The 26,511-nt window shown below is 45.8% G+C and overlaps 1 protein-coding gene across 3 annotated transcripts in view; it reads left to right on the top strand.

The window, feature by feature from the left end:
* ZFP64 (ZFP64 zinc finger protein) overlaps positions 1-26,511 on the top strand; it is a 99,371-nt gene that overhangs the window by 50,363 nt on the left and 22,497 nt on the right. For 2 of the 3 annotated variants that reach the window (XM_014832343.3, XM_014832349.3), the window contains exons 6-8: positions 16,857-17,006; positions 17,236-17,298; positions 25,179-25,430. In XM_014832343.3, the coding sequence (XP_014687829.3) occupies positions 16,857-17,006; positions 17,236-17,298; positions 25,179-25,430 (465 nt within the window). Of the gene's footprint in view, positions 1-11,203; positions 11,750-16,856; positions 17,007-17,235; positions 17,299-25,178; positions 25,431-26,511 lie in introns of those variants that run through there. The other variant, XM_044747971.2, reaches the window with a different exon arrangement.

Genomic DNA, 26,511 nt, shown 5'->3' with positions numbered 1-26,511 from the left:
ATCGCTTAATGACGGGAACACATTCTGAGAAATGCGTCATTAGGCTATTTTGTCATTGTACGAACATCATAGAGTGTATTTACACAAACCTAGATGGTATAGCCTACTACACACCTAGGCTACATGGTACTAATCTTATGGGACCACCGTGGTATAGGGGTCTGTCCATGACTGAAATGTCGTTATGCAGCACATGACTATAGACCCCCAAAGGAAGGAGGGTGGCATAAATGTTCATTGTCAAGGCCCTGAGCCTCAGCTCCCTCTGCTACCTTCTTCTCTTAGCATTTCCTAGATTTTCCTTGGGGATCCACTCCACCCCTAGTTTCAGCCCATATGCTTCAAATGGGCTTACACACCGCCTGCATGTGGGGAGAGCATGTGTCTCATGCTTGGCCAATCATAGTAGTACCCTATGACCTTGGTCAAAGTTATTGGTCTAAAGCAAGGGTGAGCAGATTTTTTCAAAAGTGACAGAAATGATTGCTGGTTTCAACAGAAATAGTGGATAGTAAATATTTTAGGTGGAGAGGGTCATCCGGTCTCTGTTGCAGCTACTCAGCTCTGCCGTTTTAGCACAAAAGCAGCCATAGGCAATGCGTGTAAATGACTGAGGCGGGGTCCCATGAAACCTTATTTACAGGAACAGGCAGTGGGCCAGATTTGGCCCGCAGGCTGTGGTTTGCCAACTCCTGGTCTAAAGGATGGGCATATGACCCAAAGCAAGCCAGTCAGGCCTAACCTGGGCTAGATCCTGGGACTTTTGTTTGGGTGATCAGAAAAAAGGCACTTTATCTTTTTTTTTCCTTGGAGCTATGAGGCTATAAGGCTGGCACTGCCCAAACCTCCAAGTAGAGATATATAATATACATCAATTGCTATATAACAAATTACCCCAAAACTTAGGGCCTTAAAACAAAAAATATTATTTCAGAGTTTCTGTGGGTCAGGAATCAAAGCATAGCTTAGCTGGGTCTTGTCTCCAGGTCTCTCACAAGGATGTTAATCAAGTTGTTGGCCAGGGCTGGGGTCTCATCTGAAGGCTTGACTGGGGACAGGTCCACTTCCAAGCTCACACACGTGGTTGTTGACAGGATTCAGTTACTTGTGGACCATTGGGCTAAAGGCCTCATCGCCTCACTGGCTGTTGGCCAGAGGCCATCATCACTGTCCTTCCACATGGGCCTCTCCATAGCACAGTTCACAACATGGCAGCTGACTTCCATAAGAGTGAGCAAGCGAGAGAGAAGACAGGGTAAGCAAGAAGGAGGCCAGAGTCTTTTTGTCATCTTATCTCAGAAGTGACATTGCATCACTTTTGCCAAATTCTCTTTGTTAGAAGTGAGTCTCTAGGTCCAGCCCGACCTCTAGGGAAGGGGATTGGCCAAGAGCAGGAATGTCAGCAGGTGGGGCTCATTAGGAGCCATGGCAGAGCTGCCTGCCCCATGAGAGAACTGCCTGGGAGTGAGCCAGCACACTGCAAAGCCACACTTGGAGGAGCACAGAGGAAGACCAAGCCTGCGTGATGGTGTCTGAGCCCCTGGATGGAGCCAGACCTGAAATAAAGGTACTCCCAACCTTCCGTTCTTTGACGCAAATTCTCTTTTTTTCCTTAAGGAAGTATTCGTTGGGTGTTTTGTTACTTACAAGCATCCAATCCCAACTGACAGACCCTCCATTACAGAAACCGAGTCAAAGGAAGCCTCGGGTATCTATAGTAATTGACAGAAAAAAGTCATTTTTCACTGACTGCTCCCTCTGTGCCAAGTAATGCCCTAAGCATGTTAGACTTACTATCTCATCAGCCCACGAGGCAGCCGCTAGCAGTAGAGGATGCAGTAATGCTCTGTTTACAGATGAGAAAGCCAGGGCCCAGTGATGTCAAACCATTTGTTCCAAGCTTTAGAACTGACTTCCCCAGCTCTGTCTTATATCAAAGTTTATATTTTTGAACATCCATTAGGCTACGTGACTCCTCAGTGTCTCTTGGGTGAAAAGATCATTCATTTTACTTCTTTGTAGACTCTTTACAAGACCATTGCCTGAAGTTAAATACATTTTCCATACTGATTGATTGATCGACTGAGAAATCCATGAACCTCCTCCGGCCTGCAGACTTATGGAGGGGGAACTTTAAGTCCAGCAGGGGGCATTTTCCTTACAGCTGTGAGAGGAAGGCAGGGTGGGTGTTTATTATGCCCACTTCTCAGGTGCTAAAACTGAGGCCCAAAAGGCATGGATTCACCACCGATCCACATCGCTCACTGCCAGACAGGCAATGCCAGGATTCACCATCACACTCAACTGCCCCAGTCCGTTTGCAGCCTTGGACTTGTGCCTCTAACACAAAGAGAGAGGAGCTGGGGGGACTCACACCTTTGCAATATGGCAGGCGGTTTGGCATCAAGCAGAAAGGAGCATAGCAGGAATGGGGTACTGTGGCACAGACTGTTAACTGTACCTCAATAACTTGTGTGTTCTTTTTTTTCACGGTTAGAACTGCTGACATTTTTGTGGGGTCTTTCACGAATAGTTCACACATTCAGTGTCCAGATAGCAACACTATGTAAGATGGTGTACGTTAAGACGTCTCCTGCCCTTCCTGTGTTCCCTTCCTGGGTCCTTAGGGGTAACCACTTTTATTGATTTCTTTTTCTTTCTTGTTGGGGTTTCCCCAGTAGCTGATCCTGGGACAAGGATTAGAAAGCAGGTAACTTATTTAGGAGGTGATCCCAGGAAACACCAGTAGGGGGGTGGGGAAGTGAGACAGAGGAGGGAAGGGGCTGATACAGTGTGTTATCAACACGGTGGCCACTGTGGGCAACTGGTGTACACTCCTGCTGGGAGCCCTGGAGACAGGGAGGCACCTGTGCCTCGTGGTTACCCACCTGCAGCTCGAGAGAGCTGGGGTGTTTACCCACCGACTCCCATCATTCCCTGACTGAGCGTTCCTCCCAAGGTGCCACGAGGAGGTTACTAGCCCAGGTTGTTCAGGCTGCTGCACACGTGGGCAGAGTGGATGCTGGCAACAGGAGAAAACCCTCAGGAAAGAAATGCAGGTACCGGCAGTTGGAAGTCAGTCCAGCATGCAGCAAGGTGACCAGGGCAAGGGGATGCGGGGAGGCACCAACAGCATTTATTATGCTGTATAGCCTTCCAATGTTTCTTTGTGCAAACAGAAGCCAATATGAATATATTGTTGCATTACCACCTTCCCTTCTGTCTCTTTCACCAGTGTGTCCCCAGCATGCTCGGTACAATGTAGCTATTCAATAAAGTCAATGAAATTTACAGTAATTGTTACATTTTTAAATAGTTTTAAAAGTTATTATAGTATAAGGGTAGTAGGTGGATGGCTGCCAATAATAATAACTAATATTCTTGCTTATTTACTGGTTGTCAGTCTTTTACACATACGCTCTCTTAATACTCAGAAAAACCATTTGAGGTAGGTAGAATTATTACCCTCATGTTACAGATGAGGAAACTGAGGCTCAAGGAGGTTAAGAGACTTATTCAAAATCACACAGCCATGAAGAGCTGGACTCTGGTGAGATGATACACATAAAATGTGGTCTAAAATAGTACTTAGCACACGGAGAGCGTCTGAACATTCACTCTTTTCACTGTCATATCACCACCACCACCTCTGTGCTCCTCAGCTGAGGAGAGTAAGTTACCTTCCCAAACCAGGCCTGGAATCTGCCTCTGGAGGTGGCCGAGGCTTCACAGGGAGGGAGGGGAAAGGAGGGGCAGGGAAAGGTTTGCGCATATCCTGCTGGCCATACGAAGCCCTTATACCTGCTCCCCGCTCACCTCCTTCGCTTATCTCCAGCACTCTGCCCACTCCAGCCAGACTGAGATTCCTCAAAAGTGCATCTCTTTACCTCCTTGTCTTTGCACGAGCTATTCCCTCTGCCTGGAACCCTCTTTGCCTCACTTCTCTGTCTGCCCAAGACCTACACATCTACTGATGTGGGGTTATGAATCCACCTCTTGCAGAAAGCTTTGCCTGATCATGGTGTGAACATTTATCACACTGTCTAGTAACTGCCTGTTTACTTACTTCTCATTACTCTGACTTTTTCAAAGGCTCGCTGTTGCCTTCCTCAAGGTTAGCATGGCGCCTCACATCCAGATGGAACCCAATTAATGTTTGTTAAACAAATTAATGGCTCTGGTAGAAAACGTCACTCAGAGACTGTGTGGTGTAAGACATGGAAACACTAAAAGAACCTGAAAATGACAGTTGGTCAGTGTAATTTCACTGTTACCAGAAAGGGACTGGAATGTCATTTTTCTCCAGAGTAGGTAAGACAGCTAACCACGCCCAGCCTGCCACACCTTGCCCGGAGTCTGGAAGCTTAGAATTCCTATTCTTGGATAACATTCCTTTACAGCTGAGGAACTTCCAAACCTGTAGGAGCCGGCAGGTGAACTGGAGGCTGTTTTCTGTATACATAAAGGCCCGGCCCCACTTTGTTGCCCACACAGTGTCCTCCAGCATTTTATGTCATCATTTCAGATTCTAGTCCATGAAGGGGAGGGGCTGGGGAGTGGGAGCAGAAAGGAAAGAGGAGGAGGAAGCGAGGATTTGTACAGTAGTTATTTCCACTTTCAACTAAGACTATGCCCGAGTGACTTTTTCACTAGTTTCTTTTTTTCATTTTAATTTAAAAAATTCTCCTTGCTGATGGGAAGGTAAAGGGATACAGCCACATGAGAAACTAGTATGGCATTTCCTAGGAAAGTGGAACATGAGCATGTGCTATGATGGCCATACAAAGCCCTTACACAGCACTTCTCAAACTTACTGTGCATGAAAATCACTGGGGGATCTTGTTAAAATGTAGATTCTGACTCCAGTGTGTCTCAAAAGTGAACATAGATACCAATCCCCTAGGGACACTGTTAAGCAGCAGATCCTGATTTCAGTGCTTCTCAAACTAATGTGAAGAATCACCTGGGATCTTGTTAAATGCAGATTCTGGGCATATCGAGACTTACCCACGTGAATCAGGAAACCCGTGCAAGGATGTGCGCGGCCACCTTGCTCATAATTACCGAATTGAAGATGAGAGTGAAAACACGCAAACTACAGCTGCCTGCAGCAGCACGCTCACAAACTGAAAGCAGCAAGGAAAATTACTCCTGCAGTTCAAAAAGTAGGAAAACGAAGCAACGTGTTATTTAGGTGACCAAACTATTTTTAAATAATAATTACACAAAATTAAAGATAGTGGAAGAAGATGGCAGAAAGAAGGAGACGCTATGGGATAGGAACATGTGAAGGGTTTTTTTGGTACTCAGAATGTTCTAAAGTTGTTGGTTACATGGGTGTTTGTTTTATTACTTAAATTGCACATTTATGTTTTATACACTCTTGAATGGGTGCCAGGTTTTATGATTAAAAATTTTAAAACTTAAAAGATTGCAAAAAGGTATATAGCAAGATGTTAGTCACTCGGGCGACTGCATCACAAATACTGCTGTCCTGCCCCCAGGGACAAGGTACCAGTGCTCTGGTCTCCTGTGCATTCACAAGTTGATGCCTGTGAGTGGGGGGGGGGTGTGTATATGTGTATGTTAAATTTTATAGAGATGCTGTTATACATGTATTTACATACATATATACATATACACAACAGCATAATTTGTACACTTTTATGTTGACTATCTCACTTATATCTTGAAGAATATTCCATATCAACGCACACAGGAATACATTACACTTTTTATGATCACATGGTATTCCATTGAATGACAGAACCATACTTTAATTATTGCTTTTTAACTAAATACATCCCCTATTTTTTACAAAAGGAAATGTTCTAAGGATAATGTTCTCTTACACACAGAAAATTTAGGTTCTCCAACCCTTCCTCCTCCAAGCTTCTCCTCTGCCCCCATCTTGCTTAACACATAGCCAATGTTGATCCTTCTAGTACTTTTTTCCTCTGGATTTTCATATTTCACCATTGAAAACATATGGATTTAAATATGCGTTTAATTCTGCATCTATGTGGAACTTGCTTTTTGACTTCAGTGCAGTCGGTCTGGAGCTCTAGCCATGCTTGTGTACATAAACCTGGCCGATTACTTTTATTTGCTGCCTGGTATTCCATGATATGGCTAAACCGCAGTTTAATCTAACCATTCCCCTCCTGTTGGGGAGTGAGGTTATTTCTCAATTTTTCTGCTATGACAATGGTGTTGCAACAGACATCCTTAGACCCGCCCCCTGTGCACACGTGCAAATGTTTCTCTGGCGGAGAACAGATGGAAAGCAGAACTGACAGATCATTGGCAGGGCACATTTACGAATTTATTGCCAAATTGCCCTCCAGACTGGTTACAAACAGTCGCACTCCCACTAGCAATGCATTAGGAGACCAATTTCCCTGCTCCTTGCTAACAGTAGATGTTATTAGCATCCTTAATTTTTATTGATCTGATAGGTGGAAAAAAAAACAAGGAATTTATAGTTATTTAATATTCTTTCCCTTATAACTAGTGAGGCCGGACACCCTCGTCTAGGGTCGTTGCCCAGAATCTGCATTTAACAAGATCCCCAGGTCATTACTCGGCACGTTAGTTTGAGAAGCACTGAAATCAGAGTCTGCTTCTTAACAAGGTCCCCAGGTGATCTGGATCCATGTTAGATTTTGAGACACACCAGAGTCAGAATCTGCATTTTAACAAGGTCCCCCGGTGACTCTCATGCACCCTAAGTTTGAGAAGCACAGTGTGGGGGGAAAGAGCTGGGTCATAGGATATGCTCACCTTCGCTAATAAGTGTGTGTGCTTAATCTTTTCTATTCAGACAGGGTATAAAACACTATTTCAATTTATTTTAACTTGCGCTTCTTTAATTATACATGAGCTTGGATATTTTTTTTTTCATGTTTTTACGAGCCATATTTTTCTTTCCTGCGAACCAGTTAGTAACTGAGTCTTCTTTCTTTGCTTCAAACACATCAAAGCTGATCTCCTTAAAGCCTTGGCTGTCTCCTCTCCCAGGAATGCTCTCTGCCTGGCTCTTCCCATGGCTGCCTATTAGATTCAGACTTTAGCTCAAAGGTCACTTCTAGTCAAACTCAGGGACCCCCCCACTGCCACCCAGCCACTCTCTATCACACCACCCCATTCCATCTTGATCTCTGCACCCCTCACTGTCTGAAATGACCTTGTACATTCATTGCTTCCTTCCTTCTCTGCCTGCCCTGCAGGATCTAGTCGGTCTAGCATATCACTCTATACCCAACACTTAGAACCAGGCAATAGTGTGGGCTCCGTACATTATTACCAGATGAACAAATAAATGAATTCCTGGCAGATGAAGAAATAAGACTTGCTCCTGTCTAGCATTCCACCCCGTTTGGGAATCCTTTGTACCTGGATAAACACCTATTCATTCATTCCTATATCGGTAGTGGAGAATACTTGTGGTAATGACACAAGTCAAATGAGGTAGCTGCTTAGGAGAACATGACCCAGCAAGGTGGTCGCACCCACAGGAGGCCCAGGACAATCAGAGACAATTTATTTTTATCTATTTCTCTTAAAAAAGAAAGCAATTACTTCAGCAATATTAAATGAGTAGTATTAAAAATACTCATTTAATATACATGCTGAAACTGGTATGAAAGCCTGGGAATCTGTAACTCAGAAGGGTTGAGTAATGTTAACACAGGCTTACTTGCTTCCAATTTATTTCCACATAAAACAGACTGTGTCTAGTTCATTGGAACCACCATCCTAGATGAGTGTTAGCTTTTATTATCAATAACTATAACTCTCCTGCTAGTACTATAAATACTGTAATTGTTATACTGTTGTTATTGTTACTATAAATAAGAACACTGTATAAATTGTTAACAGAGAGTACTGCCTGTGCACTAGACATTGGCCTGTATACTTTCATCCTCACAACCACGCTAGCTGTATTAACAGTGCCATTTTATTGATGAGAAAACTGAGACACAGCAGCTTTCTCAAAGTCACACAGTAAGAGAGCCGGGATTCTAACTCAGGCTGGCTCCAGTCTGTACTCTTACTTGCATGATACTGCCTCTGGAATCTTCATAATGCTTCCTAAAAAGATGTAGAGTGACACAGAGAACCTTTTGTATAATTGAGACGAACTCTTTCTCTTGGCAAAGTAGTTGAGTTATCGAAATTACAGTTATTCTCCATTTTTCTTTTACAAAGTGACAAGAGTTGAAAATTTATTGACTTTCTCGGTGAAGAAAGACTACCTAACAACCTTTTAAAACATATATATCATGAGGCTGGCCCAGTGGTGCAGTGGTTAAGTGTGCACATTCCACTTCCCTGACCTGGGTTCCCTGGCTCGGATCCTGGGTGCGGACCTACGCACCGCTTATCAAGCCATGCTGTGGCAGGCGTCCCACGTATAAAGCAGAAGAAGATGAGCATGGATGTTAGCTCAGGGCCAGTCTTCCTCAGCAAAAAGAGGAGGATTGGCAGCGGATGTTAGCTCAGGGCTAATCTTCCTCAAAAAAAAAAAAAACATATCAGGATAAAGGTGATATATAAAGAATGAGAAAGTAGTTTCCAAGAGACACCGCCCATTGAGAAAGTATTTTGGAATGCCTTTTTGGCCATGATTGTCTTGTTACAGTGATTTTGTTGCTGAAGACAATGAAAACGTCACCTATAAAAACCTCTGCGTGTTTAAACTTAACAGCAGAATTTTCTAATCTGTTTAAACATCTTCCAAATAAAGAGCTTCAGTGGGTTGGAAACTCATTTGTTAAAGATACAGTGATGCATCCTCTTCAATTTGGAAGAAGAAAATTTACGAGCAGGATTTCAAAAAAAGGAATAGTCTATTTAGATAATTGGTAAAAGGGATCCAAAACAGAGAATCATGACTTAGTAAGCATAGCCAGTAATAGTCTGCTTTCCTTTCGATCTAAATATCCTGTGACGGTTTTTTTTCTTTCAGTTAAAGCCCTTGAAATCAAGCCATTAAAACCAAACACGGCAATAAACTTAATTTAGGACCATAACTTTGAACGGATGCATTGCAAAATATTAAAACAATGCCTTCAAAAAAGTGAAATTTAAGCAGTTGCTGTCATTTCTGGAAAACAAGCAATTTTCACTGTTTTTTGTTGAAATAATACGAGCAGGGAAAATGCAAACCAAGAACATAGTCAAATATCATTGTATATTACTTTGATTGCCAAAAATTAAGACATCTGATAATACAGAGTGTGGGAAAGGGTGTGGCTCCACGGTGTCTCTACCTTGCTGGGGGAAATGTAAATCAGCACCTCCACTTTGGCATTCTCTCTTAAGCAGTCACCAAGATCCAACCAATGTATCCATTCACTTAAGAAACTGACACTTTTTAGAAAGGTCACAGCCATACTATTCACAAGGCAAAGACGGGGAAACAACGGAAGTGCCCATCAACAGGGGGCAGATGAATTAACTGGGGTATTTTCACATCACAGAATATTACACATCAGTCAAAACGGAAGAAAGTCAGTGACAGCAATTTGGATGATCTTAGCAATATAATAAATGGGAGGAGAAAAGAAAATTCCTGGAAGATTACATACCCTCTTTTTGAAGTTCTTTAAAAATTAAAATTGTATTTTTTTTAAAGAATATGTGTAGGTGCAAAAAAACTTGCTAAAAAGAAAAGGCAAAGGAATTAAGTGCGTAGGGTTTACGTTGATGGCTGTTAAACTGGAGGTGGGGGAGAAGGGGGAAATATGAGAGATGTAGGTTATGGTTAAGGTCCCATGGTGGGTTCCCTGATATTTATTATATCATAAGCCAAGGAAGAAACAAGCAACCAGTATTAGCCAGTGACGGATCAGTAATGACAGCGTGTCATCTTCCAAGGATTGATTAATCCAATTATGTGTGCCTGAGAAGAAATGATCTATACTTGTAGCAAATACAAACACACCCACACACCTCAAGCTGTATAAAGGCTACCGCATGTCTCCCATCCTCCTGGCTGGGTCCACTCCATTTTCAGCTTCCCCCGAGGCAACCACTGTCCCCAGTTTATCCAGTATCCTTCTGAGACACTCCAAAAGAAGACATAAACGTAAGCGCGTATGTATGTTTTCAAATGGCTTTACGTATAATGTAGCTAGCTACACACACATCTCAAAGAAAACTTTGAGTTGCTTTAGAAATATTTTGTCTCGACAATTTAACGTCGAGTGACTTCCCCGGCATTAAACAAAACCCCCTAAAATCAACTCCCAACTTGAAAATCAACGGGAAGTCTGAGAAAGCGCAGTTTTTGAGAAACAGGAAAATGCTCCTCTTACATGCCGTCCCCTAGGGTTTGCCAGCGGTAACCTCTCGGAAGGCATATTACAGGACGCCGCGAAACCCCACAGGGCCCGCGCGACCACAGCACCAAAACTCACCCCCGGCGCGGTTAGAAATACAGATTCCAAGGTCTCGCCCCCACGGATTCAGAGCCGAACCGGGTCTTTTTAAACAAGGGCCCCCACGTGACTCTCAGGTTTGGGCAAGCTTGGGGCACAGCCCGGCCTTAAGCAACTCCCCAATTTGAAGAAAGTAAACGCCTGGGGGATGTAAGTGGCTTTCTTGCTCCCTGTTGGATGTCGTTTACCTGGCGCAAGGAGCGGGTTCCCCCACCCCCTCGGGTCTCATCAAGCTCTCAGCCAGTCTGAGCACGAACGCCAATTAGCTCAACCCCCGGAGGACCACGCCTCAGTCACCTGCTGGGCGGGGCGCGCGCCCCTGTTGGCCCCACACGCCTCTCCTGTGTGGTCTTAGACCCGGGGCGGGGGTCCTGCATAAAAATACAGATTCCTGGGCTCCCCGCCTGAAGCCAAAACTTTCGGAATCTGCATTTTTAACTGGCTCCTCCAGCAACGGTTCCCCCCGCAGCGAGGCACACTCTGGCCTCATTTAAATTTTAAATTCGAACATGCAGCCAAGGTGGAGAACCACGAGGGGAGGTCGTGCTTCTCAACCTTGGCTGTACATCAGAATAACCTGGGCAACTTTTTTTTAAAGAAAAAAACAATGCCCAGGTTTCAGCCCAGACCAATTAAGTCGCAACCTAAAAGCGCGCGGCCGGTGCAGCAGCAGCCGCTACATCACCTGGGAGCTCGTTAGAAATGCAGACTCTCGGGCTGCACCCCACACGCACGGAGTCAGAATCTGCATTTTAACGAGCTCCCCAGTGATTCGTGAGCACATTCAAGTTGGAGGAGAGCTGTGCTTCTGAAATTTTAATGGGCAAACGAATCACCTGGGATCTCGTTAAAATGCAGACACGGTTTCTCAAACTTTAATGTGCATGCGAGTCACCTGGGGAGCTCGTTAAAATGCAGATTCTGATACAGCGGGTCTGGGGTGGAGCCCGAGAGTCTGCATTTCTAACGAGCCTCCAGGTGGTGCGGGCTGCGGGGCAGCCGACCGCGCTTCCCCGCGACCCCTGAGGTCTTGGCTCCGGGCCAATCAGCCGTCAGCACGCGATATAATCGCCCCGCTCGGCCGAGGAGCAGAACTGCCGCGACACGCGCGCGCCGGCTGCGGAGGGGTGATTTCCGAACTCGGGGAATTGCTCGTGTGAAGTAGGCCACTCGTAGGGACTCACCGCGGGGACGCGATCCTCACGCCATGTCGCGGCGCAAGCAGGCCAAGCCCCAGCACTTGGACTCCGAGGAGCCGCAGCCTGCGCGCCGGGAGTCGGCGGGGGAGGTGGTGCGGGTGCCGGGTGAGTAGCGCTGCGGACGCCCTGCCCGGGGGCTGGGGGCAGCTTCTTCGACCCGCGCCTGGGGGAGGTACCGGAACCGGGCCCGGGAGGGCGGGTGAAGCTTCCAACTCCGGTTCTGAGGCTTGGGCCTGGGCGCCCCCACCCTTGTAAATTACACCCCTAGTAAATTCCTCCTCTCGGGGTAAATTACGCTGTTCCCAACGTGGATTCCTCCAGGCACTCCCCCCAAGCGCTAGTAAGCGACGCTTCATGTCCGAAACACGGTGGAAGGATGCTCTCAGATCTTAGGCTGTCTTCGGGGCGCGCTAACACCCGGGGTCCCCCACCTCCTTGGCGCTGGGCTGGGGTTGCGCGCCGGGAAGGTGGGCGTTCCCAATCCCGCGCCTCAGGCGTCCTTTTGGGGAATGGGGGTATATCTGAAAAACGTCAGAGTTTCTCTCGGGACCTGGGGCTAGATGCTGGAGGGGGACAGAGCAGGGAACAAGGAGAACGAAACTCCGGCCCTCCTGGAGCTTATGGCCCAGTGGGGACGAGAAAGATGGTACACGAGATAAAGCGGTGCAGCGTAAAGTGTGCTAGGGGTGAGCGCTAGGGGAAAACATCGTAAAGCAGGGAAGGGAGATATGAGGGGGAGGGGGCGTTTCAAACGCGTTGTGCAGAGATAGGCCTCCCCGAGGAGGGCACCGTCGAGTAAAGCCTGGAGGTTGTGAGGGAGCGAGCCGTGAGGATGCCTCCGGGAGAGCGTTCCAGGCAGAAGGAGCAGCCAGGGCGTCAATGAGGCTGGAGCTGCGAGGGGTCAGATGAAGTCAGAGAGGTGATGGGGTCCCGCGGGCTCCAGTAAGGACTTTGCCTTTTACTCTAAGTGGAGCCGTTGGAGTGGCGGGGGGTGTGGGGGTGCGGAGCAGGGTAGTGCGGCGGCCGGACTTAGCAGGCTCACCCCGGCTGCCAGGTGGCCGGAGGGGGTCGGGGCGAAGCGGAGAGACCCTGGCCTACCCTAACCCCTGGGAGCGGCACTTCTCACCCTGTGGTCCCTGGAGCCTCCGCTTCTGAAGAGCCCGCGGGTAGGGAGCTTTGCTACTCGCCGAACTCCTCGGGCATCCGCCCCCTTTGGAATCTCGGGGTTGGGGTGGGGTCGGGGAATCTGCATTTCTAAAGCGCTTCCCCTTCGGATTATCTTGCACTCGGATTAAGACAGTGTAGGTTCCTGCTAGATCCGCTCTCCGTCCTCCTCCTCTCCTCCCCCTGTGGTTAACTGGTGCCTTTTTCTCAGCGAGGGGGTGGGGAGAGGAGTTCTAACTGGACTTTCTTCTCTTCTCCTCCCCCGAATTTTCCGGGCGGGGGGATCCCGAGTCTCTTCTGCGAGGAGGTTCAGACCTCCAGCAGCAGAGGTCGGTCTGGTGGAACTTGTTAGAAGTGGGGAAATTACCACTCAGACCCCCTGAATCAGGAACTCCGGAGGTGCAGCCCCAGCCACCTGTGCCTGGTCTCATGACCACGCCGTCCCAAGGAGCTGGTGGAGGGGAGAAGCTTAAAGAAGCCCCTCCTAAATTAATAGATCGTACTGAAAAAGAAAACTTGGCCTGACGGAGCTGCCTTAACCAAAATATCGTGGTGCCCAAGGCCTAGGAGGGGGGTGGGTAGGTGGGAAGGGGAGGGTCTCCCTGGGGTAGGAGGGAGGCCTCCTCCTGCTCTTCTGGAAGAGAAATTGGGGATTTATTGGGGGGGTTGAATCTTTTGGGGAAGCGACTATAAAAGAGAATTCCTGAATAAACCTAGGCTGTTGATCAAAGTGAAGTGCCATGGGCAGCTACTTATTCCTGTGGACAGCGCTGGGAGGGCACCTCCTGGAGCCGTGCCCTGGGTTTTGAGGGGTTGGGGAGGGTGTTCTGTGTTGTGCAGTACTCAGGGTGCCCCCCCCCCCATGGGAACAGGACATAAACAATCCGAATTAGGCTCTGGTGCAAAGAAAAAGCAGCCTTCCAACCGATGTGTTTTGACCTGCATTCTAGGTCTGTGATGCTCAGCAAGAGGCCTGCTTTTTTTCTTTTTTCTTTAGGTTGGGCCCCTCTTAATTTGCAGGTGGCTTTGCAACTTGAGTAGCTTTTGGAGGAAATAGAATGGAACAGGTCAATTGGTAGACTTCAGTCACCAGTTAAAAAAAAAGAAAAGGGGGGGGTACGGGGGCAGGAAAACAACCTTACGAAAAGAACATCGATTTCTTAAAGGGTTAAAATGCCCCTTGTGTTCAACTGGGTTCTCTCAAATGTGGCCCACCCCCCGCTTTGACTGGAAGGATCTGGGCCTGCTGTGCCTTTCTCAGGAGGGTGTGGCCTTACACCCTTCCTTGGTTTCCTGGGTACCTAAAGGTGAACGATGTCTCCTTGAGGACCCTACAGCCTCTCCATCGCATTCTAACCCTGGATAGTGTTGGCCTCAGTTTTCTGATAGCTCTAACCCATCAATCTCCCATCTGCCTGTTTTCAGGTTTGCATTGCACAGTGCATTTCCCTTTCCCTGAGAATTGGGAGCTCGCATGTGTACACATCAGTGAATAAAACCAAGAACATTTATGTAGTGCTGACTTACATACAAGGTTCTTTGATGTATGCTAAAGAACTTAATCTTCATCTAAACTTAGAAGATAGGGGCTGTAATCCTCATTTTACACATGGGAACTGAGGAACAGAGAAGTTGAGTAACTTACCCAGGGTCACAAGCTAATAAATGATAGAACTGCGATTTGAAATGCACCAGCTGGCATTTCCCTAGTTCACGGTGCTTTACAACCTCTCAGATTTCAGTTTTTCAGTCTTGGTTTCTGTGGGATTAAAAACTCTCAAGTGTTTGATGGTTTTCTTTTTTAATATGCGAATTGCTAAGTAGCGCAAGGTTTTGTTTTTCCTCTGAGAGACATAGTGATGGGCTTCAGATCTGGCAAGTGTGGCTTCTCATCAGCTGAAAACTTCTAGCCCTGCAACCTTGAGCATCCGCCTGAGTCAGTTTCCTTTCTCAAAGAGCAGAAATTCTCCAAGTGTGGTCCCCAGACCAGCGGCATCAGCATCGGCTGGGAACTTGTTAGAAGTGGAAAAATTACCACTCCGACCCCCTGAATCAGGAACTCTGGAGGTGCAGCCCCAGCCACCTGTGCCTTAACAAGCCCTCCAGGTGATTCGGATGCACATGTTTGAGAAGCGCTGGCTTGGCGATGTGCTCTAATGCATGGGAATCGCCTGGGGATCTTGTTAAAGTGCAGATTGGTTCTGTAGGCCTGGGACCTGAGGTTCTGCATTTCTAACAAGCTCCTGGCTGATGCTGATGGAAGTGCCCAGGAGACCACCCTGCGAGCAGAAGAGGCTTAGAGCCCTGTGCCAGAATCACTTGGAGTGATTCTGCTTTGGAAATGCAGGGTTCTGAGATCTGCCCCTAGTTGTCGGTAAGCCTGGGGTGAGGCCTGGGAAGCCACAGTTAACCCACAACATAGGCGATTCTGATGTAGACGTGGGAGCTGTCCCAGGCATCAGAGGGTGTTTAGCAACATCCCTGGCCACCACCCCGTAGAAGCCACTGTCACGCACATGTGCACACATGATCGTGACAATCAAAAATGTCCCTCGGGGCAAAATGACCCCTCAGTTGAGAGCCACAGAACTAGGTCATTTATTCAGACCTTGTTAAGGGGCTTCAAGTGCGGTACTATTCCACTGTGACATCTACAGTCCTTTCTAACTGAAGCCTCGTAATTGCGGGTACTCGACACAGCCCAGCGCTGCACTGAGAATTACGTTGTTCATCTCTTCACGCTACAGCTCTGAGGCAGGTCAGTGTTCCTTTTTACAGAAGAGTAAACAGACTCAGAAAGGGTAAGAAAGTTGCCCATAGTCACACAGCTAGCATGTAGCTGAGCAAACCCTATGCCTAAAACTTGTGCACCCCCCCCCCCCCCAGTGTGCTCTCCAGCTTCACCTTCTATCCTTGGGACAAAAAAGTTTCAGACCTTGGTCTGTGACTTATAAACCAGTCCATATATATATATATATATATATTTTTTTTTTTTAAGACTTCAGACATTAGAAGCAACTCTTTTTTTCCTTGGACTTAAATCTACTTGGAGAGAAATCACTTTACAGTCTTTTAGGAGTACTTAGTCTTGGTTATAGAAATTTTTAAGCCTACATATTAGATTGAACCATATGAAATTGCTATCTGACCATTTTGGCCCACAAAAACGGCAATTTCAGATGGTTCAACTTTACTGAAAGTAGAGAGAATGATACAGTGAACTCCCACGTCCCCATTGCACAGCTTCAAGCAAATCAGACATATATACAACTTGTAAATATCCATCCCTCATCTACAAGAATGCTGTTAAAAACTCTAATTTCATCTTCACACCTTTAAAAAATTTTTTTAAAAATCCCCTATCAAAGTTTCAGTTGGTCTTCACACTTCTCACTTAAGTGGCTTTCACAGTGTGTTTAAATCAGGATCCAAATGAGGTCCTGATCCGGCAGACCATCAGCTCAAGTCTTCGTCTCTGGTTTTTCCCTCCTCCATCTTTCTTCAAGTTACTTGTTGAAACAACCGATTTTTGTCCTGGAGGGCAGTGGGGCTTGAAGTGTGGTCTGTGGCCTGTTACTGAATTGAGACGAAAGCTCAGAAACTGAGAGTAAGCATTTAAAATTAGCTCGGCATTGCCACGCATCCAGCTATCCGTGATAGCTAATAAGAACGTTGGGGCTCTTATTTTTGTCTTTTCTCATAATTTGTGTGTTATATTTTATAAAAATATTGGCCTGTGATGGATCGGAAATGATTTTACACACTGGTCTTCACCGTGTCATTCGAGAAGCGCTGCGATAAGGTGTTGCAGTCTGGATCTTGCAGATTGTGTCCGTCTCCTGTTACCATGTCCCTTTGTCCCCTGTATTTCCTGGAAATTGGCAGTTGGAGGAAGAGAACTTTTGTGAGACCAGTGTGTGTGGTTTCAGTTTTGAATGTTTTTGGAGAGGTGGTAAAGGGAGATGAAATAAGCCCAAACCTGCTCTATAAGACTCACCATGGTGGCTATATTTGAGAAATTAACACTTGTTTTTTGTCTCGATTTCAGCTTCAGAACTAGATAATGATGTTCCAAAGCCACCTTGTCCCTCCGCTGATGGCAGTGACACCCAGAAAGCCCCAGTCATGACTCTTCCCTCAGAGACAAAGGAGCAAACGGCGACCCTTGGGGAAAGGACATTCAACTGTTGCTATCCAGGTACACGCCGAGCCCCTTCTCTGTGCCAGGCACCATCACACAGCCCTGCGTGAACTCACACACTGAATCCTCGTGTTGCGTCTGCACGGTCACGACGCAGGGGCGTTCTCCGTGGGTCTTAGCTGTCCTGTGGCGTCGAAACACCGTGTGACTCACCAGATCTTCAGATTCATAGTAGCTTCCTTTTTGAGGTTATATATAAGAAAAGCTGGCTTTTTTTCTATTCTAGGTTGCCACTTCAAAACTGTTCATGGCATGAAAGATCTGGACCGCCACCTAAGAATCCACACGGGTAGGTATCCATTCCTTTGTTCAAAATGTTAGCGTTAAAGGAAATGGATGTGAATTAAGTCGTGGGCATATAGTGGAGAGCAGGACAGAAGTGGTCTCTGCCTCAGGGAACTTAGTGGGGTGGCTGGAACCTAAGAATCACAGGCAGAAATGGTAACTGACAAAGGCCAGAGAGTTCGTTCTAGGAGAACCTGTAGCAGAGGGATTTGATCTAGGCTGGTCAGAAAAGACTTCTGAAGAAGAGACTCTTGACTTGAATGTGAAAGATGGCTAAGTAACCAGACAAGGAAGAGAAGAAAGCATTCCAGGCAGAGGGAGCAGCAGGTTGGACCAGCCTTGTAGCCTCAGGAATCTTAGAGGAGAGCAGTAAGGTTGCTTCTTAAGGTGCCGCCTTTGGAGCACCCAACAGCTGAGAGTGCAGAGAAATAAGATGTGCTGGAGCAAAGGAATGCCATGGGCTAGAACCAGGGTCTGCACACCGCGGCCCATGGGCCAGATCCAGACTCTTGTTGTGGCCGTCTGTGTGCCTGCCGTCTGTGGCTGCTTTGGCCCTACAGTGCTGGACTGGGTGGTTGCTGGAGAGACTGTAGGCTACACAAAGCCTAAGGTATTTTCTACCCGGCTCTTTACAAAAACTTTGCCAACCTTTGGTTTCTAGTGTAGACCCTATGGCAGTCTGTATGAGCTAGGATACTGGCCTGTTTACTCTTACAGAAACCAACCAAAGTGGCTTAAGCACAATCAGGCTTATTTCTCTCAAGTACAATTTAAGAAGCGAGTGGTCCACAACTGGTAGAATGACTGTCATCCTCAACACACAGCTTCATCCCCAGCTCCAAGGCAGCTGCTCTAACACTCCAGCTCTCTTAAGCAGTGGAGTGCGGAAGCGGAGGGAGGAGCTACGGCATCCTTCCCTCAGGCTGTGCCCCAGAAGCATCCTTATGACTAGTGGGATATGAGCGGAACTTAGTTGTGGCCACACCGAGCCTGAAGGGCAGCTGAGAAATGGTTTCAAGAAGGGCAACCACGTGCCCAGCTGAAACTTGGGAGCTCCATCATTAAAAGGACAGCTCTCTGGACAACTAGTATTCTCTACTGGAAATGGGTATTGTGCCATAGAAATAAGAGAACGAAGGGTCCATTTTGTCTGGGAGGAGTGAGTCATGAACGGCCTCTTAGTGAAGGAAATGTTTATCCTCATCTTGAAAGACGAGGCTGCTGAGATGTCAGTAAGGGTGTGCAGATTGCAGGAGCCACTTGAACAGAGATGAGACCCAACCAACATGGCCAGTTCAGGCCACTTCAAAGCAGGTGACTGTCCTGAGGATGGCTGGAGCAGTGGTTCTCAACTGGGACGGTGCTACTGCCATCTGGTGGGTGGGAGCCAGAGGCGCTGCCAAAATCCTAGTGCACAGGACAGACCCTACGACAGAGAATTGTTAGGCCCCAAATGTCAACGGTGTTAAGGTCGAGCTAGAGAGAGAGGCAGGGACTGGATTAATAATGGTTCAGGAGTACTACAGAGCATGATGGGGATACAGAAAGGATAAGGTAGGGCCCTGTCCTCGGTGGGGTTCACTGAGTCGGGGATGCAGATGTGGGCTGACCGATTGCTCTTCTAGTAGATGTGTTACTTGGGCTGTTTCTCTGGGTCAAGGCGACTGCTCTATTTCTCTGAATCTCTTAACCAATAGAAAGTAAGAGGGCACTGGGGGACGCACAGCATCTCTCCCTCGGCATGACCCGGAAGTGGTATCCCTTGTGATTAGTAGAATAGTGAGATCCAAATAATAGTGGCTTAAAACCAGAGGATTTGTCTTGTGATAGTCTAAGTTAAATATGGCGGTCCACCCTGTGCTTTCAGGGGCTTGGGCTCTTATTTTGACACCTCAAGCATGTAGCTGTCATTGGATATCTGAGAGGGCTTCCTGACACCTTAAAGGTACATCCTGGAAATTACACACATCACTTGGGTTCATGCCCACTCAGCCAGAACTTAGTCACATGACCGCTCTTAGCCGTGGAAATGAAGGCTGGCTGAATGAAGTCTTGAATCCGTGTGGCCATGTGCCCAGCTACAAAGAGAAGGTTCTAAGACCAAGAAAAAGGAGAATGGATGCGTCAGCCAAATGCCATCTCTTGACCCAGCTGTAAGTGGGAGGCAGGGATGGCAGTATATGTGTAGGGGGTTGTTTAAGGCTTAAGCTGAATCTTTGCTAAATGGAACCACTGTCTCGATCTTTCTACGCTTAAATATTGAAGACCCTCAGTTTTCATGTTTTATCTACAATTACTGCATTAGAAATGAGAACCAAAACTATTTTTTTCACTTAAAAATAACAAGCCCATTATATGTTAACCCCTTTATGAAAAGTAACTGTTTTCCAAAATAAAAAGTGTGATAAGTGGCATTGTTCATACCTTTGCAAATCCCTCATGTCTTGTTTAATAGGCGGCTGGCTTCTCATACCTGTGGAAAGTCATTGCCATGTGCTTCAGTTGAAGTATATGAAGAAAACCTGGCCTCTCACACTGTGATTGGAAATGGACTATTTTGCTAGCGTTTTCAGATAATTATTTTTCTTTAAAACATACCGGAACACAACAAATGGTAGTTTCTTAAAGATTAGTTGCTATCGTGAATCTGTGACGGTGTCCATAAACTTGTCAAACTGTTAAAATCCATTGGTCTGTGTTCCACTTTGAATGACTTACACATGCTTGACTTTTGACATGCATTGGTCATTTGGAAAATACTGGTTTACCAACTTGTGTAATTCTTCCAAATGTTGGCCCATTTTATTATACCACGGGGAAAAAAATCACTTTTGTTAATATACCAATCTCGTCAGAAAAATCTAAGAACTGGGAAGCTGCAAGCCTGGAATAGCAGATATGTTCTGAAGGTCTCATTTTATGGGCTGAATGTTATCATTGCAGTATTGTTGGTAATTTTCTTTGAAATGGCGGGCTCACTTTGTTCATTTTTAAGAATGTCTGCAAAATACCAATCTGAAAAAAACCATAGTCGGTCACTTCTTTCAAGTCAAAATGGTGCTGCGTGGGAAAAGCACCAAGTTTGCAATGCAGCCACCCCACAAGAGCTCGCTCAAGACAGCCAGTGTGTGTTGGTTTGCAGCAGAATCCTTAGACATACTTTCCATTTCGTTACACAGAATGTTAAAGGGTTGTTCAGGGGGAGAGAGTTAATCAAAGTTACAGTTTTTGCTGTTTGCAAGGATATTCCTGGGTGAAACCGGCTCTGTGCTCCCCGGGAGGGCTTGACGGTGAGGACGATCAGGACTGCTGGTGGAGCTGGCGGGTCCATGCTAAGGCGCCAGTTGCTCCTGCATCAATGTAAATGTCAACAATGGAAAGGACAAGTCATGTTTTAGTAGTGGTATGAAAATACTTCTGACTGCGGACTCAACAGGAGAGTCTCGAGGACACTCAGACTACACTTTGAGAGCTGTAGAGATGGAATTGACAGCAAACGCGGGAGTGGCTGAGAACTGGGCATCTGTGCCTAGAATGCAGGCTCACTGAGGGCTTTACTTGGGGAGAGGAAATTAGAAAGCTGGGCTGCGATCTCATTGGAGAAGTCTTGGAAAATTGAGCCTTGAACTTGGTTTGGATCTTTATTACCTTTATTCTAGAGTTACTTTGGTTTTTTAAATACAGTCGTGTCTTTTAATGACAGGGATACATTGAGAAATGCATCGTGAAGTGGTTTTGTCATGTGAACATCATAGAGTGCACTTACACAAACCTTGATGGAGTAGCCCACCACACGCCTAGGCTCTCTGGTACTGACGTCATGGGACCACCATCGTGTGTGCGGTCCATCCCTGAGGGAAACGTCATTACGCAGCTCGTGACTACCTTAAATACCAGTTTGTCCTGGATGAAAAACTAAATTTTCAAATACGTAATAGGGAGTGAGGAGTAGAGTTGGGAAGAGCAGGATAGGAAATGCTTTATTCCTATTTTTTCCTCATGTAAAAACTTAAGCAAAAAAAGTAGGAAAATCAATGTTAATAGTAATTCTGGATAGAAGATTTAAAAAGCGTCAATTTTCTCTTAACTTTATACAGTGAGTATATATTGCTTTTTCAAATTCTTAATCACCCCAATAAAAGGCGAATAAATCATATTATTTGAAGCCTACAATGACAGGATGTGTTCTTTCTGCCACCTCTACTTTCAAACCACTATCCTCTCGCTTTCTAGATAGTAAAATTCATCTGGAAGAGAAGACACAAAATTAGCCCAAAAACTTTGGACAAGAGTTTTTGCTTCATCAGAAATTACCATAGAGCTATGATTGAGATAATATGATAGTAGAACTGAACTAAACATGGAACAGAAGGGAGTGTGGAAACACCTGTGAGTGCAAATTCCACATCTGATAAAGATGGCGTTTCAAGTTGGTGGAGGAGTGGGTGAACTCTGACCTATGGTGCCACGACAATTGGCAGTCTATTAAGACAAAGGTAATGATCCTTCACCTCACCATTCACACACACCAAATATATTAAATATTAAAGTCTATAACAAGAAATGCAGGATGACAAATTTTATGGTGTAAGCAGACAGGCAAATAGCAAAGACCACAAAGAAGACAAATATGACTCAGTTAAAACTTATAACAAGCCACCATTAAGAAGTTGAGACAGGTGTCCCACAACAAGAAACTTGTGGGGCCGGCCTGGTGGTGCAGTGGTTAAGTTCGCACGTTCCGCTTCTTGGTAGCTCAGGGTTCGCTGGTTCGGATCCTGAGTGTGGATGTGGCACCAATTGGCACACCATTCTGTGGTAGCCATCCCACATACAAAGTAGAGGAAGATGGGCACGGATGTTAGCTCAGGGCCAGTCTTCCTCGCAAAATGAGGAGGGTTGGCAGTAGTTAGCTCAGGGCTGATTTTTCTCAAAAAAAAGAAACTTGCAAGGTAGGGCAGAATTAATCCTCAGAACACTTGAGGATTACTACAAATAACCCCAATGGAGAAGGACATGAACAGGCAATCACCTAAACAAATGCCAATACTCACATGAAAAGCCCATGAGCAATAAAGTGCAAACGAAACAAATACTATGAGGTACTGTATTAAAATAGCAAATCGAAGAACACTGTCACCCAGCTCTAATTTAATCATTGCCACGCCCTTCCTCCCCAGCTCCCAATTCAGAGAGGGAACGGGATGTCTTTAGGGAGAAGAGTGGGGACATAGAAACTTGATAGAGTGCAGATAGTAGCAAACCTGGTTTAAAATTTTGTGTCTCCAGGCCCCTAGCTGTCCTCTCATTCTTTAGTTCAACCTTACATCCATCTGTATCTTGTTCCAGGCTCTAATGGAATGCTTTGATCTCACTATCACTTGCAGTTGGAGTCCTAGATTCTTGTAGAGATCATTTATCATGTTAAAGAAATTTCTTGTTCCTTAGCCTTAGGAGGTCAGTTTTGGGGGTTTTTTAAATTGAGAGTGATGGTTGAATTTCAAATGTTTTCCCTTTTTTTGGTGAGAAAGATTGGCCCTGAGCTAAGATCTGTTGCCAGTCTTGCTCGTTTTTGTATGTGAGATGCTGCCACAGCATGGCTTGATGAGCAACGTGTAGGTCTGCGCCCAGGATCCGAACCTGTGAACCCCAGGCTGCTGAAGCAGAGCACACGAACCCAGCCACTATGCCGCTGGCCCACTGTTTTGCTCTTTTTAAGATGGTCCTGTGGTGTTTATTTAGCCTCATAAAGGAGATTGACTTATAACGTTTGCATTTTTCATCCCACTTTGTATTTATGTGGCGTTGATATCAGGGTGAATCTATCATGAAATGAGTTGAGGCATTTTTCTTTCTTTCCCTGTGCTGTTAAACAGTTAATTGAATGTGGAAACACTTTCCGTGGAAAATTTGGTGGAATGTGCCCACAGTACTCTCTCTGCCTGAGACTTTTTTTCAGAGGATGGAGAGGTGGTGTAGATGAGGCTGTGATGACGGCATCAGTCTCAGTGGCAGCTGAAGACTGCTCTGCTCGTCCCAGTGCCCCTCTGGGCCAGTCACAGCTCTGCCCCTTGTCTTCTCTCCAGATAGTGTTCTCGGCCTTTTTTCTGCTATGGGCTCCTGGCAATTTTATGAAGCTTATGGCCCCTTCCCAGAATAATGTTTTTAAATGTAATAAAATCACACTAAAGGACTATATCTCAGTACAGTTGCTATCAAAGTGTTAAACGTGTGCTATCTTAATACTCTAAACCTTGCTACCCAAAGTGTAGTGAAGACCAGGAGCATCAGCATCACTTGGGAGCCTTTTAGAAATGCAGAATCTCAGGCCCCGCCCAGACCCACTGAATCAGAAACTGCATTTTACTGTTTCTGTGAGTTCAGCTTGAAAAATGAGGATGTTGGTCAACGGGTACAAACTTGAGGTATGAGATGAATAAATTCTGGGGATCTAATGTACAGTGTGGTGACTGTAGTTAACAATGCAGTATTATATGCTTGAAAGTTACTAAGAAAGTAGGTCTTAAATGTTCTCATCACAAAAAAATAGCAATTATCCGAGGTGATGGAGGTGTTGACTGACGTGGTAATCATACCTCAGTATACGTGTGTTAAATCATCACATGGTACACCTTAAACTTATACAATGTTATATGTAAATTCTATCTCGAAGCTGGAAAGACATCCGCATCGTAATGAGACACTCCTCACCCCCAGATGCTTAGTATGCACAGGAGCACTGAGAAGCCCTACATTTAATGTTGGGATCTAGTGGCTGGTCTACTGACGATCTTAATCGTGAAGTAGTAATGAACATAAATGATGTAGTTCAAGTGTGATACCCTGAGTCGTCTGTCAATTGGCTTTGTTTTCTCTTCCCACTGAATGCTAGTACAGTATGGGATTCCATTTAAATAATTTCTGTAGGACTTTGCAGATATTTTCCCATCTTGCTGCCGTCCAGTGTTGTCTGAGGAGTTGTGTGCTGAGCTGAGCATTTTTCGTCTGAAAGCTTTGAGATCTTGTCATTCCTGGGCTTCTGAACTTGTACCACCCTGCCTCTAGATAAGCCATGTTAAAACCCATGGCTGCTTTAGTGTTGAGAAATAATTATTGTGTCTGTTCTGTCCTGAGCCATCAAGAACTAGCTTTCATGTCTTGTCTTGCACTTTCCTTGTGGTCATTTGGGGCAGCCTTCTGGGAGGTTGTTTAGCTCCTCCTTCTACTTCTAAATCGTTTCTCGACATCCTTTCTGCTCGTCAACTTGAACTTTTATTTTGGCAATCATAGAATGGAAATTATCATGGAAATATTTGGACGTGATCCTTCTGGAGTGGTTGTAGGGAAGGGTAGAACACTGTTTGGTGGATGTTCTGGGCATGGGGTTCTCTGTTCTCCAGGGTATCTCTGGATACTTGGGGCCTTTGCATCATTTCTCTGGTGTAAGCACCCTCATTTCCTAACAGCCCGGGGGGTGGATGACATTGCTGCTTGCAGTTTGGTGCAAGTGAGAGAAGGGGTCAACCCGACCATTCTCTATGTGGTTGATCAACTAGTGAGCCAGAAAGCTGTTCCAAGACACCTACACCTGCCATCTCTGATCTTGAATACTTCCATAACCATTCCCATTTTCCCAAATGGGATTTGGCCTATGATTTTTCTCCTTCAATCTTATCTAATCTGTCCCTTAAGATTCTTCAAAATTTCTAGGCCTCAACGAATGGCACACCTTCCTATTTCCTGATGTGCTTATCTGGACTTCACTATATCTTCCCATCTCTGGGCATTTGGACAGAAGGAAGAGGCAGACTCATATGCCCCAAGCTACCATCTCTGTAGTCATCTTGATAGACCCTTAAAACCTTGAATCTTGTGTGTTTGAAGGAGACAAACCACACAAGTGTGAGTTCTGTGACAAGTGCTTCAGCCGGAAAGACAACCTGACCATGCACATGCGGTGCCACACCAGTGTGAAGCCCCACAAGTGTCACCTGTGCGACTACGCCGCGGTGGACAGCAGCAGTCTCAAGAAGCACCTGCGGATACACTCCGACGAGCGGCCGTACAAATGCCAGCTCTGTCCCTACGCTAGCCGCAACTCCAGCCAGCTCACCGTCCACCTCCGATCCCACACAGGTGAGTCCCTGACCTGGAGACCTCTGTGCCTTACTTATTCTCTAATTAGTTAACCTTCATTTAGTTAAAAACACAAGCAACCTAAATGACTTGGTGGTGTAAGTAGAGAAATTTGGAATTTCTGTGGTGATCGTGAAGCTTGTGGCTTTTCTTTCACCAGCACAATAGCTTTCAGTAAAACATGAAAATTTGGCAGCCCAGTTTCCTAACTTGACTATGCAGAATACAGCTGGGGATGAGTACCTGGTACAGCAGTCAAGAAGCAAAGGATATATCTCGAATAAAAGTCTGACCTTTAAACTAGGTGTTCCAATGATGGAACTTACTCTGATTGCATGCCTTAACTCAGAAGCATGGAGCAAAATCAGTTGAATGTAACTGCAAATCACAACTTTCTAGTTCTAGAAATTAGACTTAGCAAAGAGCTTTTCCTTCCCTTCTTTGTGAGACCCCATTGAAATAACAATCAATAGATGTAGATAGAATGAACCAGCCAACACCCATCATGGCACAGAATATGGGAATTGGGAGGCTCATAAGGAGGTTCATAAAATGATTTTTCAATGAATTTACAGAGGATGACAAGCAGATAGGAATACGCTGATATCAGAAATTGAGTAAAGAAAACTATCCCAGCGGACACATGGGACACAGCCTTAGAGTTGGGAGCGAAGCTTTCCAGCCAGTGTCTGACTTGACCTGAGAGCTCTGGACTGGAAACTGGCATGTAGGCTGCCAAGGCCATAGAGCTCAGAGGAGAAGCTGAAGCCTATTGGCAAAAGAGCCCAAACTACACAGTAGCAGGTAAAACCCATGGCACCTCCATCTAATACTTAAACTAGTCTACTCTTCCTAAATATGAAGGGTCAACTATGAAGTATGAGTCATTTGCAGGAAATAAGTGGTATAAAATGCTCTAAGTCTAACAAATAACTCATATTGGAGTTGACAGAGCACTTGTCTAACGGACAAGAATTTTTTGACTCTACTTGGTATCTACCCACTGGCAGAAATGTTGTATGCAAGAAGAGTTCAATGCAAAGGTTGTGAGAACAAAGAGGGATGAATTAAAACTAAAGTT

Source organism: Equus asinus, chromosome 15, assembly GCF_041296235.1.
Source record: "Equus asinus isolate D_3611 breed Donkey chromosome 15, EquAss-T2T_v2, whole genome shotgun sequence".
Taxonomy (NCBI): Eukaryota; Metazoa; Chordata; class Mammalia; order Perissodactyla; family Equidae; genus Equus; species Equus asinus.
The sequence above is the reverse complement of the archived record's forward strand: the minus strand, read 5'-3'. Positions and strand labels throughout refer to the sequence as shown.